The sequence below is a fragment of the Pistacia vera genome, unplaced genomic scaffold, assembly GCF_008641045.1.
Source record: "Pistacia vera cultivar Batoury unplaced genomic scaffold, PisVer_v2 Contig344, whole genome shotgun sequence".
NCBI classification, from domain to species: Eukaryota; Viridiplantae; Streptophyta; class Magnoliopsida; order Sapindales; family Anacardiaceae; genus Pistacia; species Pistacia vera.
In genome coordinates, this window is record NW_022196162.1 from 2,199,219 (window position 1) to 2,215,587 (window position 16,369).

The window sequence follows — 16,369 nt, forward strand, 5'->3', positions numbered from 1 at the left end:
AAGATACAGAAAGGAGCGTCCGACGAATCCAGGTCGCTAGGATGAAGATTGTCAGGTCGCTTAGGCTGGTAATTACGCGAGGTCGTGTTCGCCAAAGGCCCTGTGCTGAGCTCATCCCATTCAGGTCGGAGCGACCAAAACCTCCAATGTGACTTAGTTTCCAAGGTTCGGTCCTCAAACCTTAAAAACTAGGGGCCTTCTGTTATGTCTGGGAAAGTAGGGGCTGACGTGGGAAAGTCACGTGAGAGTGACCTGCTCCTGTCAGAGCAACAAGCACACGTCAGACCTGCCAAATGATATGGAGCTCACATGTGTCCCTTTCCCCTGCAATAAATCGTGCGAAATCAGCTTTGTAAGAGAGTAATGGGACTTAAATCTGTATTATATCTTGACAATCTCACCAACCCATTGATTTTATGATGATTACACGCTTCAGTTTGATATAAAATGAAGAAGACCCCTTCATTAAGGGGATTCGGCCATTTTTACACTGAGAAACTCTCTCTCTCTCCTGTAAACAACACATTTACTCTTTCCAAATCTTTTGTAAGTCAGTCCGCTGTTGCGACCTGACCCACACTATCAATATCAATACAAATCAGTGGACGTAGGACTTGCTACCTTAGCATCCGAACCACTTTAAAAACTCTTTGTATTTATTTCGCTTTCTATATCCGTACTCACGTGTGCTTCTTGACCAATCAACACTGCGCACGTGACAATTAGTTGGTGCCAAAATCCAGCATCAACACTACCCATCATGATAGTGATTATTAATGAATTATAAAGGGTGGTTTTACTGATCAATCATGGTAATAGGTTGATGAAAAAAGAAATTAGGCATATATATGACAACACATGTTACTATATCATTCAACTGTTTCATCATGTCAATCAAGTGACGTAATAATTAATTAATGTGATAAGAATGTCCCATATGAGTATTTCTTATCGCTTTGTGTGTCTCCGGTGTGTATTTGTAGCCTCAATATTGTCATTCAGCTAATAATTAACATAAACTTTAGAAAATGAAACCAATTCTATCACTTGAGAAATGGTAACTTAAGAATGAATGAAAGTAGTGGCGACTGCGTACCAGTAAGCCATTAGCGAATCTCAAGAGGACTGTAACCGCAAGGGAATAGGCAGCAAGTTCAGTTGATCCAATGTGCCAACAAAGATTTGAGTTACTAAACCAGACCCAAACGTAGAAAATCGTGTGAAAATAGCAGGTCCTGCTACAGACCACATCTTTTGGCTCTCAGTCCACACCTTGTCTTTGAGATTCACTTCCTCATTAATATCAGATTGTCTTATTAGAAGATTCTCTTTGGACTCTCCTTCCATCCCAGAATTGAGCTCTTCTTTATCTGTTAATATTTAGTGCAGATGAACCCTTCAATTATTCTATTGCTGCATATAAGATCATTACAAATTTAATGACTTTATCAATGTAAAAATTAAGTGTATGATGTTGGAAAGACTATACTATATGGGATTGGTGAGATGTCAAGAAAACAAAGATGAATCAGAATCATCAGCAGTTTGTTAAATGTGTTGTAATTGAAGAATTATAATCCAGTAATTTGATAAATATTTCCTTAAATAAAGTGAAAACATTCATTATTCACATGTAGAGTATAACACCAAAAGCGACAATGAGAATGTCATACAAATTAAGTACCATAAATTGAAAGAATTGACAACCGCAATGAGTATTAAGACACAAAGATCCCTAATAATTGAGGCCGTCAATATAATTCTTTCATTTAACAAATTAATGAAAAATCTTCAAATGCTTTATTTTACCTTCAACCCAAATGAATAAAAGCTCTTTTATATATAAAAAAAAAATATATCATATTTTAAAGATTATAGACTTTTTTTTTTTGGTGACCGGGGGTATCTGAGCCAGTTTGTGCGTACTTCAACTAATCTCCTAAGGCTCTAAAGTGAATGACTGAGTAAATCCCCTCAGTAGCCACCCACCCCTATTAGTGCCTAGAAAGACTCGAACTTAGGAATCCATGTTGGACCTTTTTACTTTTTTACTATCAAACCACCTAGTGGTGGTTAAAATTATAGACTTCCTTTTCCACCAAAATGATGTTCTTAAATAAGCATTACATAACAAAAAACAAGAATAAATTAACAATATGTCTATATCTTTAAGATTAAGGACCATTTTACTGATTTTGAAACCAATGAAACTTTTTAGCTTGAGGGCAAAGATTACGAACAAAAATACAGAGAGCCTCTAACGAAGTAGATAGCACATGTATACAGGCACGAATTAAAAGCACAAACAAGTTACTAGTTTATATTCTATGATCAAAGAAAATAAAAAATTCAAGTAATGCATAACAAAAAGAAGGGGCAGAAGAAGACTCACAGTAACTCTTTCAGGTACAGAAAATTCTAAATTGTAGAATAAAACGTAGTCAGCTTTATATATCTAATAGAGTGAAATAGCACCCCACAATATTGCTTTTGTGTTTGGTTAAAAAAACTCCGAAACTGTCACTTGTGGTCGTTTAAACCACACCACGTATTACTGCACTAGTTCATTTTTTATACTGCCTACCACACAAATAAAAGCCAGTATAAACTCTAAAATGGGAAAATTTTAGTTTACGGTAAATTTTATATATATATAAAAGGACGTAACCTCCTAATAGAATATGGGTTTATATTTTATAGTAATGGATAGTTTTGACCCATTAATTAATAGTTTTTCACCTTCTTCCTCTTCTCTTTTTTCATACTTTCTTCTTCTTTTGATTAGATTAATTAAGAAAGACTACTCTTTTAGAAGTCATAAGGTAAGATAATGTTCATTTTTTGTTATTTTGCTTAAAAATATCTTCTTTTACGTTTTAATTGATGAAAGATCATGATTCATGGATTATGAGTTTTTGTTGAGTTTAATAAATGAGTTTGAAATTGGAAGATAAAATTCCTAAATTTTGATGTGAGTTTGGATTTAGTCTTATTTATGTTGAGATATGAGTTGATTAGTTGTTGTTTTAAGTTAAGTTTGATAAGTTTTGGTTAGTTATTGAGTTAATTTTAAATAGATTTAAAGAATTAATAAAACTCTAAATTATAGAGATATGGAGATTTGGTTTAATTTTTATATATTGGTTAATTGTTTGATATTTAGAGCTGGATTTGATGAGTTTTTATGGGTTTATGAGTTAAATTTTATTGGATTAGTAGAAATTATTTGAAAAGTATAAGTTATAAGATTTGAGGTTTCGGTTTATAGTTGATGTTTTGACCCCACTGATTAAAAATCTTAGATACGTCCCTATATATATATATATATATATATATATATATATATTATATATATATATATATAACAAATTTTAAATTATTTTTTTTTCTATTTTTAATCCAAAATATGTATATTGGACAAAGTAAGTTATAAGTAAGAGAGAGAATAATAAAATTTGGATTTTGGATTTCTCCTAAGAAATTCAAGATATGGAGACTTAAGGGTGGCAATCTTGTTGACCAAAGAGAAGAAAGGGCTAAATTAGCTGTAAATCCTCTCCTAAAAACGGTGTAGTTTCAATTCTCTTCTCTTTCATATAAAGAGAATTATTCTTCATTGTAAAGTTCAGTTCGAAACTCTGAACTGCTTTTACCAAATAATGTTCCAACATTTTTTGCTCATTCTCTAGATCTTACACGTATCAGAGAATTAGGTGTTAAGTGCTGCAACTCATGTAATTTGTGTGAAATCTTAGTACAGGAGCTTTGGCAACCAATCCTGTTTTTCATGCTCGAACCAAGCATATAGAAATGACACACATTACATAAGGATCAGGTTCTAGCCAAGAAAGTGATAGTGCAATATGTCCCTTCCAAATTGCAGATTGCTGATGTTTTGACAAAATCATTATCAGTAGCTCAATTTCAAGAGCTCAAACAAAAACTCAATGGTGTTGAAGTGAGTGTTTCTGCAGAAAAAAAAAAAAAAAAAAAAGAACACTGTTAAGTAGTTGGCTGGGCTGATGTGCTAGTGAAATAGCCTCTGTTTCAGTAATTTGGGAGTGTCAAAGCAAGAATGAAAATGAAGTTGTTCAGACTCTAGAACTAATTTGTGGAAGGCTTGTTAGCTTGTCAGTTTGTGGAAGTTTCAGTTTATGGAGTAGCAGGTTTTGCAGTTTTTAGTTTAGTTTTGTGGAGCAGCAAATTATGAAGTTTCAAGCTTGTGGAGGATTTTTTTTTTTTTTTTTTTTTTTTTGCAGTTTGTGAAGAGTTGTGAAAAATGCAGTTTTAGCTTGTGTTAATGCAGTCTTGCCTGTGATAATGCAGTTTCAGCTTATGTTTGTGAGGATATTGCAGTTTGTGAAGTGTTGAGAAAACAGGATGTGAAGTGTTGAGAAAACAGGATATCGCAGGTTGAGAAGTGTTGAAAAAACATGATATGTAGTTTTAGCTTGTGTCAATGCAGTCTTGCCTGTGACAATGCAGTTTCAGTAGCCTGTGATAATGCAGTTTCAGCTTATGTTTGTGAGGATGTTGCAGTTTGTGAAGTGTTGAGAAAACAGGATGTGAAGTGTTGAGAAAACAAGATATTGCAGGTTGAGTAGTGTTGAGAAAACAGGATATGCAGTTTTAGTTTTGTTTTGTGCAGTTTGAAAAGTGTTTGTTTTTGTGTTGAATGTTGCAGTTTGTGAAGTGTTGAGAAAATAGGATATGCAGGTTGAGAAGTTTTTGTGTGAAAAATGGAGTGTTGGGTAATATTGTGGTTGTTTAGTCTGTTGAAAACAGACTCTGCAGTTTCAGCTTGAGCAAATGTTGTGGTTGTTCAGTCTGTTGAAATTTCAGTCAGCTTATGTTCCATTTTTTTTTTTTTTTTTTTGCTTTGTGTAAAACATGGAGTGTTGAGCAGTATTGTGGTTGTTTTAGAATGATTGAAAACAGACTCTGCAGTTCCAGCTTGAGCCAATGCAGTTTATGACAGTTTGTAAATAGCTTATGGAAATTATGTAGTTGAAGGCGTATGCAGTGTCAGTTTGGACTTTGGAGCACCAGAGTGTGCAGTTTCAGATTGGAAGGCTTCTGCAGTTGATGTGATTCTAATTTTACAAAGTAACTGGGTGTGATTCTGAGTTTACAGATTTATGGAGATCTGTTGGAACTAATTGTGTAGAGAATGGGGATTTGACTGCAGCAACTGAGCAACTTCAACACTAATAGTTCAGCAATTTCCTTTGAAGCTATATCAAGCTTTCAATTTCAGCATTGAAGCTGTAACAAGCCGTGAAAGAAGTGCCCCTGCTCTTGAAGAGAAATGATGACTAGAAAGGAAAGGAAAATTGATACCCCAGTCTCAATTGAGGGGAGATGTTGACCAAAGAGTAAGAAAAGGCAAAGTTGTAAATTAGCGGTAAAATCCTCTTTCACTAAAAACGGTGTAGTTTCAATTCTCTTCTCTTTCATATAAAAGAGAATTATTCTTCATTGTGAAGTTCAGTTCGAAATTCTGAACTGCTTTTACCAAAATAATGGTTACAACATTTTTTGCTCATTCTCTAAATCTTACAAATCTGAGGCCTAAGGGTGGCTCCGCCTCAATAGGATAAATGAATTTGCGTTTTTCCTTGCATAGAAAGAACAAACAATGTTTTGCATGGTCCTAACTATAGAAACCAAATTTGTTTTTTATTGGGCTTGTGTTTTGGATACGTATTTTGCACGAATAGGCTCAAGTAAATGGAGTACAGGCTCAAACCCTTCAAAAGAAGAAATTTAGCAAAAGAGTGGTGTTATTTAAGCTCCAGTGGAGCTAACTGGAGCCAATAGAACTCCACTAATAGACTAAGAAAACTCTATTTCTTAAAACACCCTATTTCAAAGTTCTAAAATTAATTTTTTTCCTTATGGCACCCCATAAATTCTATAAATACCCTTCATTCCATTATATATATATATATATATATATACTATACTATATATATATATATATATACAGTAAAACTTCTCTATAGTTATAATATTGTGATCAAACTTTACTATAAGCAGGTTATAACTTAATAGAGGTGTAATTACAAAAAAAACTATTTTGATTTTATTTATAATTCATGTTTTAGTATATATATTAGGACTTCAATTAATTGTTTTAGTAGTATTAGGATTTCTTATTTACTTTTAATATTACTTGTTTCTTATTTTATAATTTATGTTTTGGTAGTATTAGGATTTCCTATTTACTTTTAATATATACTTGATTTCCTATTTTAAAATTCATGTTTTGAGTACTAGGATTTCATATCATGTTTTAGTATTAGTAGGATTTCAATTCATTGTTTTAGTAGTAGTATTAGAATTTCTTATTTACTTATCCTAGTAGATTATGATTAGCCTGCTATGAATAGGGTTGTTATGTTTCAACTTATTCAATCAAGTTTTCAATAAAATCTTCCACCAATTTAAGTGATACCTTTCTTCTTCCTCTAGCAAATCAATCATGCCACCCAAAGTTAATACACGAACTCAATTGACTGAAAGTATTCGTGTTGAATTGTGCAAAATGAAAGAATCAAACCCTAGTTGGAAGCAGAAAGATCTTGTGAAGTGGTTAGAAGATACTCATGGTCTTAAGGTATCACAAGCAACAATATCTAAGACACTTAAACGATCAGTTGACCTCCTTCAAGAAGAAGGATTGTTGAACCCAAACACAAAACATTCAAAGATGGTAAAGTACCTAGCAATGGAGTCTGCCCTCTATGAATGTTTTGTATGCCATCAAGAGCATGTCAATATGAATGGTGAATCGTTAAAAGAGAAGGGAAATATTTTTCTAAGGAAACTCTATCCTGAAGCTACCTCGTTTGGATTTTCAAATGGATGGTTGGAAAAGTTCAAGCAACGACATGCAATTCATTCCTTTCGTCGTTTTGGGGAAAGTGGTTCAGTTAATATGGAGAAAATTGAAGCTAGTTTTCCATCAATAAGAGAGGAATTAGACAAATGGGCTTGGAAGGACATTTATAATATGGATGAAACTGACTTATTTTATCAAATGCAAGCTGATAACTCTCTTGCAACAAAGCAATTGGAGGGTGGAAAGCAAAACAAAGAGAGGATTACAATTGTAATTTGTTGCAATGGCGACGACTCTGACAAACTTTCGCTTTGGGTCATCGGTAAGTTTCTTAATCCAAGATGCTTTAATAATGTTAACCGTGACAATCTCAATTGCAAGTATCGAGCGAATTCAAATGCATGGATGACATCTTTGTTTTTTATGGAATGGCTTAAGTGGTTTGATAGCCGTTTGGGTAGAAATGTCTTGCTTATATTGGATAATTGTACCGCACATGGCAAAAAGGAGAATCTCCCCCCACTTCATCCCACAACTGTTATGTTCCTACCACCAACTAGCACTTCCAAAATCCAGTCATGTGATGTAGGTAGGCATTATTAGAAATTTCAAAGGTTATTATCGGCAACACTTTAATCGCTTACTTTTGAAACGGATAGAATATCATGTATTGGAACTAGAAAGGATAATTATCCTTGATGGAATTGTAAATGCAGTTGCTGCATGGTCAATTGATGTGAAGTCACAGACAATTATCAATATCAATTGTTTTAAGCATTGCAAAATTAGGACCTCCAATGTCGATGAATTGCAAGTTACAAATGAAGTGGATGAAGAGAATAGAAAAGTCATTGCAGAATTAAGTGATCAAATTCAACAACTTCACTACATTAATCGAATGGATATTAATGTCTTCCTCGATCATCAAAATGAGCAACAAGTTATATATGCTTTAACTGAAGAAGAAATCATTGATGCAATTAGACAAGAAGAGAAAGGAAATAATCTTGAGGATGATGTACGGAAATATAAAAAGTTTCGTGCCATGAAGCTCTAAAAATGCTTAAGAAGCTAGAAATATTTTGGCTTTAACAAGAAGGTGTCTATGCTAGCGAGTTATTATATACCCGCAAGTTAGAGGATTTGATAACAACTCTAAAGCATAAATCATTGTCCCAAACAACTTTAGATAAATATTTTGTTTCATCATAAACCTTTAATGTAACATAGCATATATTTTTTTTGCCATATACAAATAATTATTACTATGTGAAGGCAACTTTCCTTAAAACGGGAATTAAAAAAATTATAACTTATTACAATGTGGAGTTTATTCTTATTTATAACTATCCCAAATTGGGAATTGAATTTTTTATGACTATGTAGAGTTTATTCATATATATATATAGAGAGAGAGAGAGTAAAACCTCTCTATAGTGATACTCAATATAGGAATAAATTCTACATAGTCATAAAAAATTCAATTCCCAATTTGGGATAGTTATAAATAAAAATAAACTCCACATTGTAATAAGTTATAATTTTTTTAATCCCCGTTTTAAGGAAAGTTGCCTCCACATAGTAATAATTATCTGTATATTATCAAAAAATATATGTTATGTTACATTAAAGGTTTAAGATGAAATAAAATATTTATCTAAAGTTGTATAGGACAAGGATTTATATTTTTAGAGTTGTTATTACATCTTTTACCTTGCTAGTATGTAATAACTTGCTAACATGGATACCTTCTTATTGAAACCAAAATATTTTTAGCTTCTCAAGCATGTTTAGAGTTTCGTGACACGAAACTTTTTGTATTTCTGTACTATCATCCTTAGGATTATTTCCTTTATCTCCTTGTCTAATTGTAGCAATGATTTCTTCTTCGGTTAAAGTATACACGATTTGTTGCTCATTTGAATGATCAAGGAAGACATTAATATCCATTCGATTAGTGTAGTGAAATTGTCTACTCTGATCACTTAATTTTGCAATGACTCTTTTATTTTTCTTGTCTACTTCATTTGTAACTTGCAATACATCGAAATCGAGGGTCCTAATTTTGCAATGCTTAAAACCACTAACAATTGTCTGTGGTTTCATATCAATTGACCATGCATGAACTGCATTTATAGTTATATCAATGACACTTATCTTTGCTGGTTCCAAGACACGGTCTTCTATCCATTTCAAAAGTAGGCAATTGAAACGCTGAATTGAAATCCTAATACTACTAAAATATGAATTGAAATCCTAATATTATACTACTAAAACATGAATTAAAAAATAAAAAATCAAAACTATAATTTTTGTAATTACACCTCCATTAAATTATAACCTCCTTATAGTAATAAAATTAGTTAGTCCCGCCATTATGACTATAAAGAAGTTTTATTTTATATATATATATATATATATATATATTGCTTTGGAAACTAAAATACTAGTGTAAATTATATATATATATATATATTATATATATAATATATTATATAATTATATATAATGATATAATATATATATATATTATATAATATATATATATATATTATTGCTTTGGAAAGTAAAATTATCTAGTGTAAATATATATCTATATATATATATATATATATATATATATATATATATATATATATATATATTGCTTTGGAAAGAGTAAAATTATCTAGTGCATTATTCATTAAATACTCTAATACACAGAAGTCTTATCTATGTTAGAAATGGATAGTGTTAAAATACCTCGGTTTATACATTCAACTTGGTTTAGAAAAATTTTCTTGGTTATAGATGATGGTATAGCACATTGAAATATTTTATAATTAGTTTTTCTTTATGTTTGGTTATGACTTAGTTAAACATCATTTTTAATATTACTAGATTATGTTATTCTGTCTTTTTTTATTTAGAACATTAATAATATATACTACTAGTTTATTTATGTAAGCTATTTATTTTTAATATACTTATTATATAGTTTATATTTAAATAAATTAGGGAAAGGGAATTCTTCCTATGTGGAGATTCCCACCCCACCCCGTTTAAATTTTTGGGAATAGAGTGGTTAATACTGAATAGGGACCAAAATCCTAAGTGGAGTGGGGAATAGAGGCCTCCGCCTCTATTTTAAACCGGACCAGATTGGCTGGTCAAATCGAGACCCGACAGCCTATCCGTCTAGTTCAGGTTCCAGGGGTTTTATAATATTTTTAAACTTGTAAGGATTAATGGAATTTTTTGGGGGTGCTTTTGAAATATTCAAAATTTTAGGGATAGTTTGAATAAATAAAATTCCAGGATCTACTTGCAATTTTAGGGTATTTTTGTAATATACTAAAATTTAAAAGTAAATTATAATTTTAAAAAATTTTTATGATGACATCACCGATCAACTAAACCTGACTCGGTCACCTTATCGGGTCTTACAAGGGGTTGGGTTTTAAAAATATTGCAGCTACCGTGTCCCCACCCCTGAACCGTCCCACTGCCATCCCTACGAATATATTGCATAGAAGTAATGTACTTTAAGCCGTGTAATTGCATAGATATTGTTGAAGTACAAACAAAAACAACCTACAAATATTTGCTGTCACTGATCAGCAATTGGGTTGACAAAAAATCCAATTTTTATAGCAACAATTAACATATTGCGTTAAATAAGATCGTAACGGAGTTTTGTTTTTTAGTACTCAAAGTTCTCAAGCTTAAAGGAAAGTTGGGCACAACATGAACATAATTCTTGAGAGGACTGCTTGAACCACAAGAAAACAAAAAATCCAAGACAAACAATTCACAAAGGAACCAAAAGAAAATCTATTAATAAGCCATGACCTCCTGAAATTTATCAAAGTATGTTTAATAGCGATCCCCAATCTGTGATTTACACAATAGTGCAGGCAGTGTTGACACACGCTGTGACGTGCAACGGTGACAATACCACGGGCGACGAGTCGCCAGCCAATTTCATTTTTTAAAATCATAAACTTATATATAAAAGATTTACCAAAATAACACTTTTACCATTGAAAATGAATCAATCTTTTCCTATAGCACGAATGCCACAACGAGTTGACTTGACATATGTTATTGGTACGACTAAATGTAACGAATAATCGAAGAAATTTTATTAGGAAGAGTATGCTTCAAAAGTGATTACAATTGATGAAACCATAAAATATAGTACTACATGTAAGTTGAAAACAGAGCAAATTCCAGGGACCCTCAATTCTCGAAGAGTAGTGGCAAGGCAAGAAGAAAATTCCCTCTTGGGCATTGATTCTTCTGATTCTGCCATGGACCACTTGCTAACACGATTACGAGCTATAGCACCTGCAGAGATGCAATTGTTTATGAATTAAATTACGTGAAGAAAAAATTTATGATTGTAATTTTAGCACCGACATGTACATAAACCAAAGAAAGACAAGTGGAAAGATGATATAATACCTGTTTATCCCAGTCAGTTCTCCAGGTGATAATAATAAGTACTATCGTTTGAACAAATGTGCCTAACAACATTCCCATCCAAACACCCTACGAAACAAATTATCTTCCTTAGCAATTTATATTTCATGTTTAAATTTATAACGAAAATGGCATCTGCATATGTACAAACTGAGTCCTTTTTCAATAACATATATAACTAGCTACTTACAATTAATGACCTGAACCAAGCAGTAAAGCATTTAATTATCAAATTTAAAGATAAAAGGAATCTAAATCTGAACAATAAAAATGATAAACTCACTTTGACTCCGAAATGAGCAACATAACCAAGCAAAACTCCAACGGGAAGCCCAACCAGGTAGTAGCATGATAAGTTCACGTATGCTACAATGCTTTGCCACCCAGCACCAACAGAAACTCCTGCTCAGAATTATATTTTCTGTTACATATATTTATTCTTAGGTATTGAAGACAAAAATTGCCTGGTGGTCCCAATATTTGGTATTCCCTTCTTGAGAAAAATAATCACTAGAATATAGCCATCAGTTACAACTACAGGTGCGAATTATCACAAAATAAAAGCCATAACTAAAAAGGTAAACATTACCAGAGAGCACAGGTTGAACACTGTTCATAAGTATAGAGAAAGCCAACAGTGGTGATAGATCTGCAACTACGCTAGCCACCTCATGGCTATTAGTAAATATGTATGCAATACGTCCCTTAAGGAGTAGGAAGAACACAAATAGCACTAGTCCAATGATAAATGACGTGAGAACTATGACTTTGATGGAGAACTTTGCATCTTTTGAGCTTCCTCTTCCAAGTTCGTTCGAGACCCTAACACTAAAGATTTTACATCCAAAACAAGGAAAAAGATGCTATTCAATATATGCACATAGTACTCTCATTTTTAAGCAAACCAGTAAGAGCATGAGGAGAATATCAAGTTTTAAAAAGACATAAGGTTTAGAGTGAAGGAATATAATACTCCCCTTCGTAATAATACTTCACTGAATTCAGTGATCATGTAATCATGGAATAATGTTTTTAGGGACTGATGTCAATAAATTATGGCTGTCTTTAGGTTATAATATAATCAGATTGAATTTTATGGTAATTCCATTCAGAATCGTCTATATGGTTGGAACTACTGTTTAAAGAAAAATGAAAAAAGATAAATTGATCTGGCAAAGGGCCAAGATGGTCACTTTTAGTAACATACACAGTTCTATAATCAGTTTTTGCATTCTCCAGGATATTTTTTGTTTTCTCTCTGTGAACAAAAAAACCTCCGTTTGTTTTAACATTCGTACTCATTTATCATCACTAGAAGCTAACTTATATGTGCTTTAAAAAAGACAAAAGGTGAAATAATCTAAGTAAAAGATAATGAAGACGAAACCTCGCTGCAGCCAAAAATCCAAGGGATATCATCATTTCCAGACCATTGATATTGATGCTGTTAACAAGAATGTGGCACAATGGACAGTTAGCTCATACTGAAAACATAAATGCAAAGTAAAATCCAAAAGGGAAAGGTGACAAATCAATTACCAGATAGCGAGAGCATCAATGGAAACCTCAGCATTTGTCATGTTTCCTGTTAGAAGAATCAAGATTGTGTTGTACCATAACTCTACACTGTCAAGGACAACATAATACTAATTCAACTTACAAGATATACAAGTTAAAGAAAAGCAAAACTCCATATATTTAAAAACAACAATTACATTATTTCTGTGTAGACACCACGTACAAGGACACTCTGAAACAGAGACTGCTGATATTTCAAACTTTCTAAATTTTGTCATTACAAGACAATCAATTGGAAATATCATATGGTAGCCACTCAGAGCCGAATCTGTCGAAGACATAGTAAAAAATGGGAGAACTCATGATGATCAACAAAGGACACAAAGAATTACGAAGCATCCCCTGATCAACTATAATAACCAACGACAATGATAAACATACTGTAAAAAATAAAATAGTTTTAGCTTTAAAGTGCCATTCCAACTGATTCAGCCTATTCCAGTTATTGAAGACCAGACTTTTTCATTACCAAAAACTTCATCCAAAATGACAATAAGATGAAGAACTTACCAAATCATGACACCAGATGACAGAGAAAGCTTCAATACAGGCCAAAGATCTTTGAGAGCCAAAACTGAGAAGCCTTTCCATGTTTCATTGCAACCACCACACATAATGAACAGAAGTTGACCCAGATCTGGAATCCAGTATGCCATAACTGCCGATACCATTGCTCCTGTGATTCCAAATTTATATTTCACGGTCAAAAGCCAAGAAAGAAGCAGATGAATTGACACTGAAGTTGCCGCCAAGTAGGAGATAATCTTGTTCTTGCTTTGTGCTTGTAGGAACATTTGGCAACTATAGGCTGCAATGAAGGCAAACATCACAGGAATAATCCAAAGAGAAATGATTCCTGCCACTTCTGTAATATGCTCTTCCTGGCCGAAAGCCTTCAATAGTGGAGTAGTAAAGATAAACAAGGGTAGAAGAAAGATAGAGGAAATGAACAAGACTATCCATGATCTTTGAAGATATACTCCCATCATGTGGTATTGTTTTGCACCATATGATTGCCCACACAAAGTTTCCAATGCACTTGCCATGCCCAACTGCACATTGAACTTAAAAACATCAACACCATAGAAAATAGAAGCAAATAATAATTAGATCACACCATAGAAGATCATCAACTGAAATTTCCACTGACTAGTGACTCTATTAATTTCATTGAATGTTCTTCTAAGGCTAATAAGTTAGAATTCATCAAAATTAATAGAATTTCATAACTACTCTTAGGAAACCATTAATATGGTCACGATGGGCATCCACTGGACTCCTTTCTGTCTCATAACAGTCTTGATATCATATGTGACTCCGGATCATCAAAGCATGCATAGATTGCCTAGATTATTCAAAATGGCAATTGTCCATGTATTTGGGGGAAGGATTACCATTACTCAAATTCATATTAGATTGGTTGGTATAATGAGATGACAAGGAATTGGCTGCATCAAATTCTGGGAAGCAGGCTGTTGCTTGAACATCATTTTGGTCTGCAGACTGAGATAACGAGTTTTTCTATAGCTGTCCCATAAAGCCAATTTTAGGTATTATGTATTTAAGTTTCATTATTGTCCATCAAACACGAGATGAGTCATGATGCATCTCCCATTGTGATATTCTTTTACTTTAAGTACGACAAAAATGACCAAAAACAAACCGTTCTATGTCAACCCGAAACATCAAGAATGAAACTAATGGTAAGAACATACCAATATGCCATTTGAAAACCTCAACAGGACAGTAACCACAAGTGAATAAGCAGCCAGCTCAGTTGGACCAATGTGCCCAACAAAGCCTTGACTGATTAAGTTTATCCCATACGTAGAAAATCTTGTGAAAATCGCAGGACCGGCGACAATCCAAATCTTTTTGGTCTCAATCCACACCTTGTCCATGAGCTTTACTTCCTCATCAACATCTCCTTGTCTCAGAAGCTTCTCTTGAATCTCTTCCTCCATTTCCACAACCAGAATTGAGACCTTCTTCAGCTGTCAATATAAACAGAAGTTAAAAATATTAATAACTACACCTTGTCAGTAAAAAATGCAATAACTAAGCTGAGTAGAATAGTATGACAGCATCCGATTGCCAATTTTTTTTGCTTCTATACGTAGAAAGTTTTTCTTCGTGTAGGATCTTTCTATTATAATTGTTGGATTGTTAGAATAAATGGTACTCTATCATATCATCATTATTGTTGAATAGAAGCTAATGAGAATTTTTATTAAAGTAAAAAGTGTATGATTCCCACAATACTGAAGAGTATAAGTCTCATTCAAGATCCGCATGAAAGCTTACACTAACAGACAAGCACGAACACTTGTCAATTTCCAATATCAACAACTACCAATATTCTAGATGAACAATATAGACCAATGAAATTAATATGATACACAAAAACAACTTTGAGAGAAATCACTATAATGTAGAAGAAAGGATAATGTTGGGAATCATACAAAGTTCAGAGTATTGGTACATAATGCAATTATTTCAGTGGATGGTTCAATAAGGTCCTTGCGGCACAAAGTTAATATTGGTCTCAATAAAATAAGGCTTATGCAAGCAAGTTCCTCAACTAAAAGTACCTTTGAATAATGATGTAATTCTTTCAAGAAATCATTTTAAATTACAATTATTATTTGCTGTTTCCAAAACTCATTCTTCAGAAAACCTTAATGGAAATAGACTTTAGAAGGAGATATTTTAGAACTTCCATCAAATGGTTTTCTGATTGTTCAACGTATCAAGAATCCCACATGAAAACCACCAACATATTACAGTTACGAAAATTAGAGTACTGAAAATCAGCAATAATAGAGTATATCAAATTATAAGCTCATACCCAATATAATAAATCCTCTTCCTAAGAAACATCAGATAAAAGAAACTTAAAAAGTGAAATTCAAGCCCATCTCTTAAAAAATAATAATAAATAAATAAAGGCAATTTAGATTTAAGAATAAATGTGTCAATTCAGTCCATTTGGCATAAGAGAAAATGAAGTGAGGTATTTTTTCTCCATAAAAATCAACTCACCAAGTCACCAATCAAATCAAAACTCAATAGCTTTTCAATATATTTCCTTAAATATAGTGAGATCAATCATTATTTACCAGTTCTAGCATTCTTAACATTTATCTATAGGACACAGTATGCTACAAAGTACATTAGTACAAATTAAAAGAAGAGATAATTGCACTGGGTTTTGAAAAAATTACCTATCAAACATCCCAGAACTTTTATTCTTTGCGAAGTACAAAAAAGGGTTCTTTCAGAATAAATAGCTATGACCAAAGAAAAGTAAGTAATGTAGTGTACAGCCATTCATAAGAAAAAGGAGAGAGTGGAAGAACACTCACAAGAGCCCTTTATGCAGCACGAACAAACTTTCAAATTCTTACTGTAGAAGTATCCAGCTTTATAAAAAGAATACATGCAAAAGCAAAAGAGTGAAATGGTGCGGTGCCCCACTTATTG

The 16,369-nt window shown here is 32.7% G+C and overlaps 2 protein-coding genes across 2 annotated transcripts; one reads left to right on the forward strand and one right to left on the reverse strand.

Moving 5' to 3' along the window:
- Positions 1-6,484: 6,484 nt before the first annotated feature.
- Positions 6,485-7,447, forward strand: LOC116138842 (CENP-B homolog protein 2-like). Its single transcript, XM_031424501.1, has one exon. It carries the CDS (start codon positions 6,485-6,487, stop codon positions 7,445-7,447), a length of 963 nt encoding a protein of 320 aa, XP_031280361.1.
- Positions 7,448-11,164: 3,717 nt separating this feature from the next.
- Positions 11,165-15,428, reverse strand: LOC116138843 (protein DETOXIFICATION 21-like). The gene is made up of 9 exons (XM_031424502.1): positions 15,349-15,428; positions 14,602-14,880; positions 13,397-13,938; positions 12,848-12,934; positions 12,696-12,752; positions 11,898-12,136; positions 11,592-11,710; positions 11,291-11,377; positions 11,165-11,173 (listed from the first exon to the last, which is right to left on the reverse strand). Exons 2-9 carry the CDS (start codon positions 14,848-14,850, stop codon positions 11,165-11,167), a joined length of 1,389 nt encoding a protein of 462 aa, XP_031280362.1. The 5' UTR covers positions 14,851-14,880; positions 15,349-15,428.
- Between the last annotated feature and the right edge of the window lie 941 nt (positions 15,429-16,369).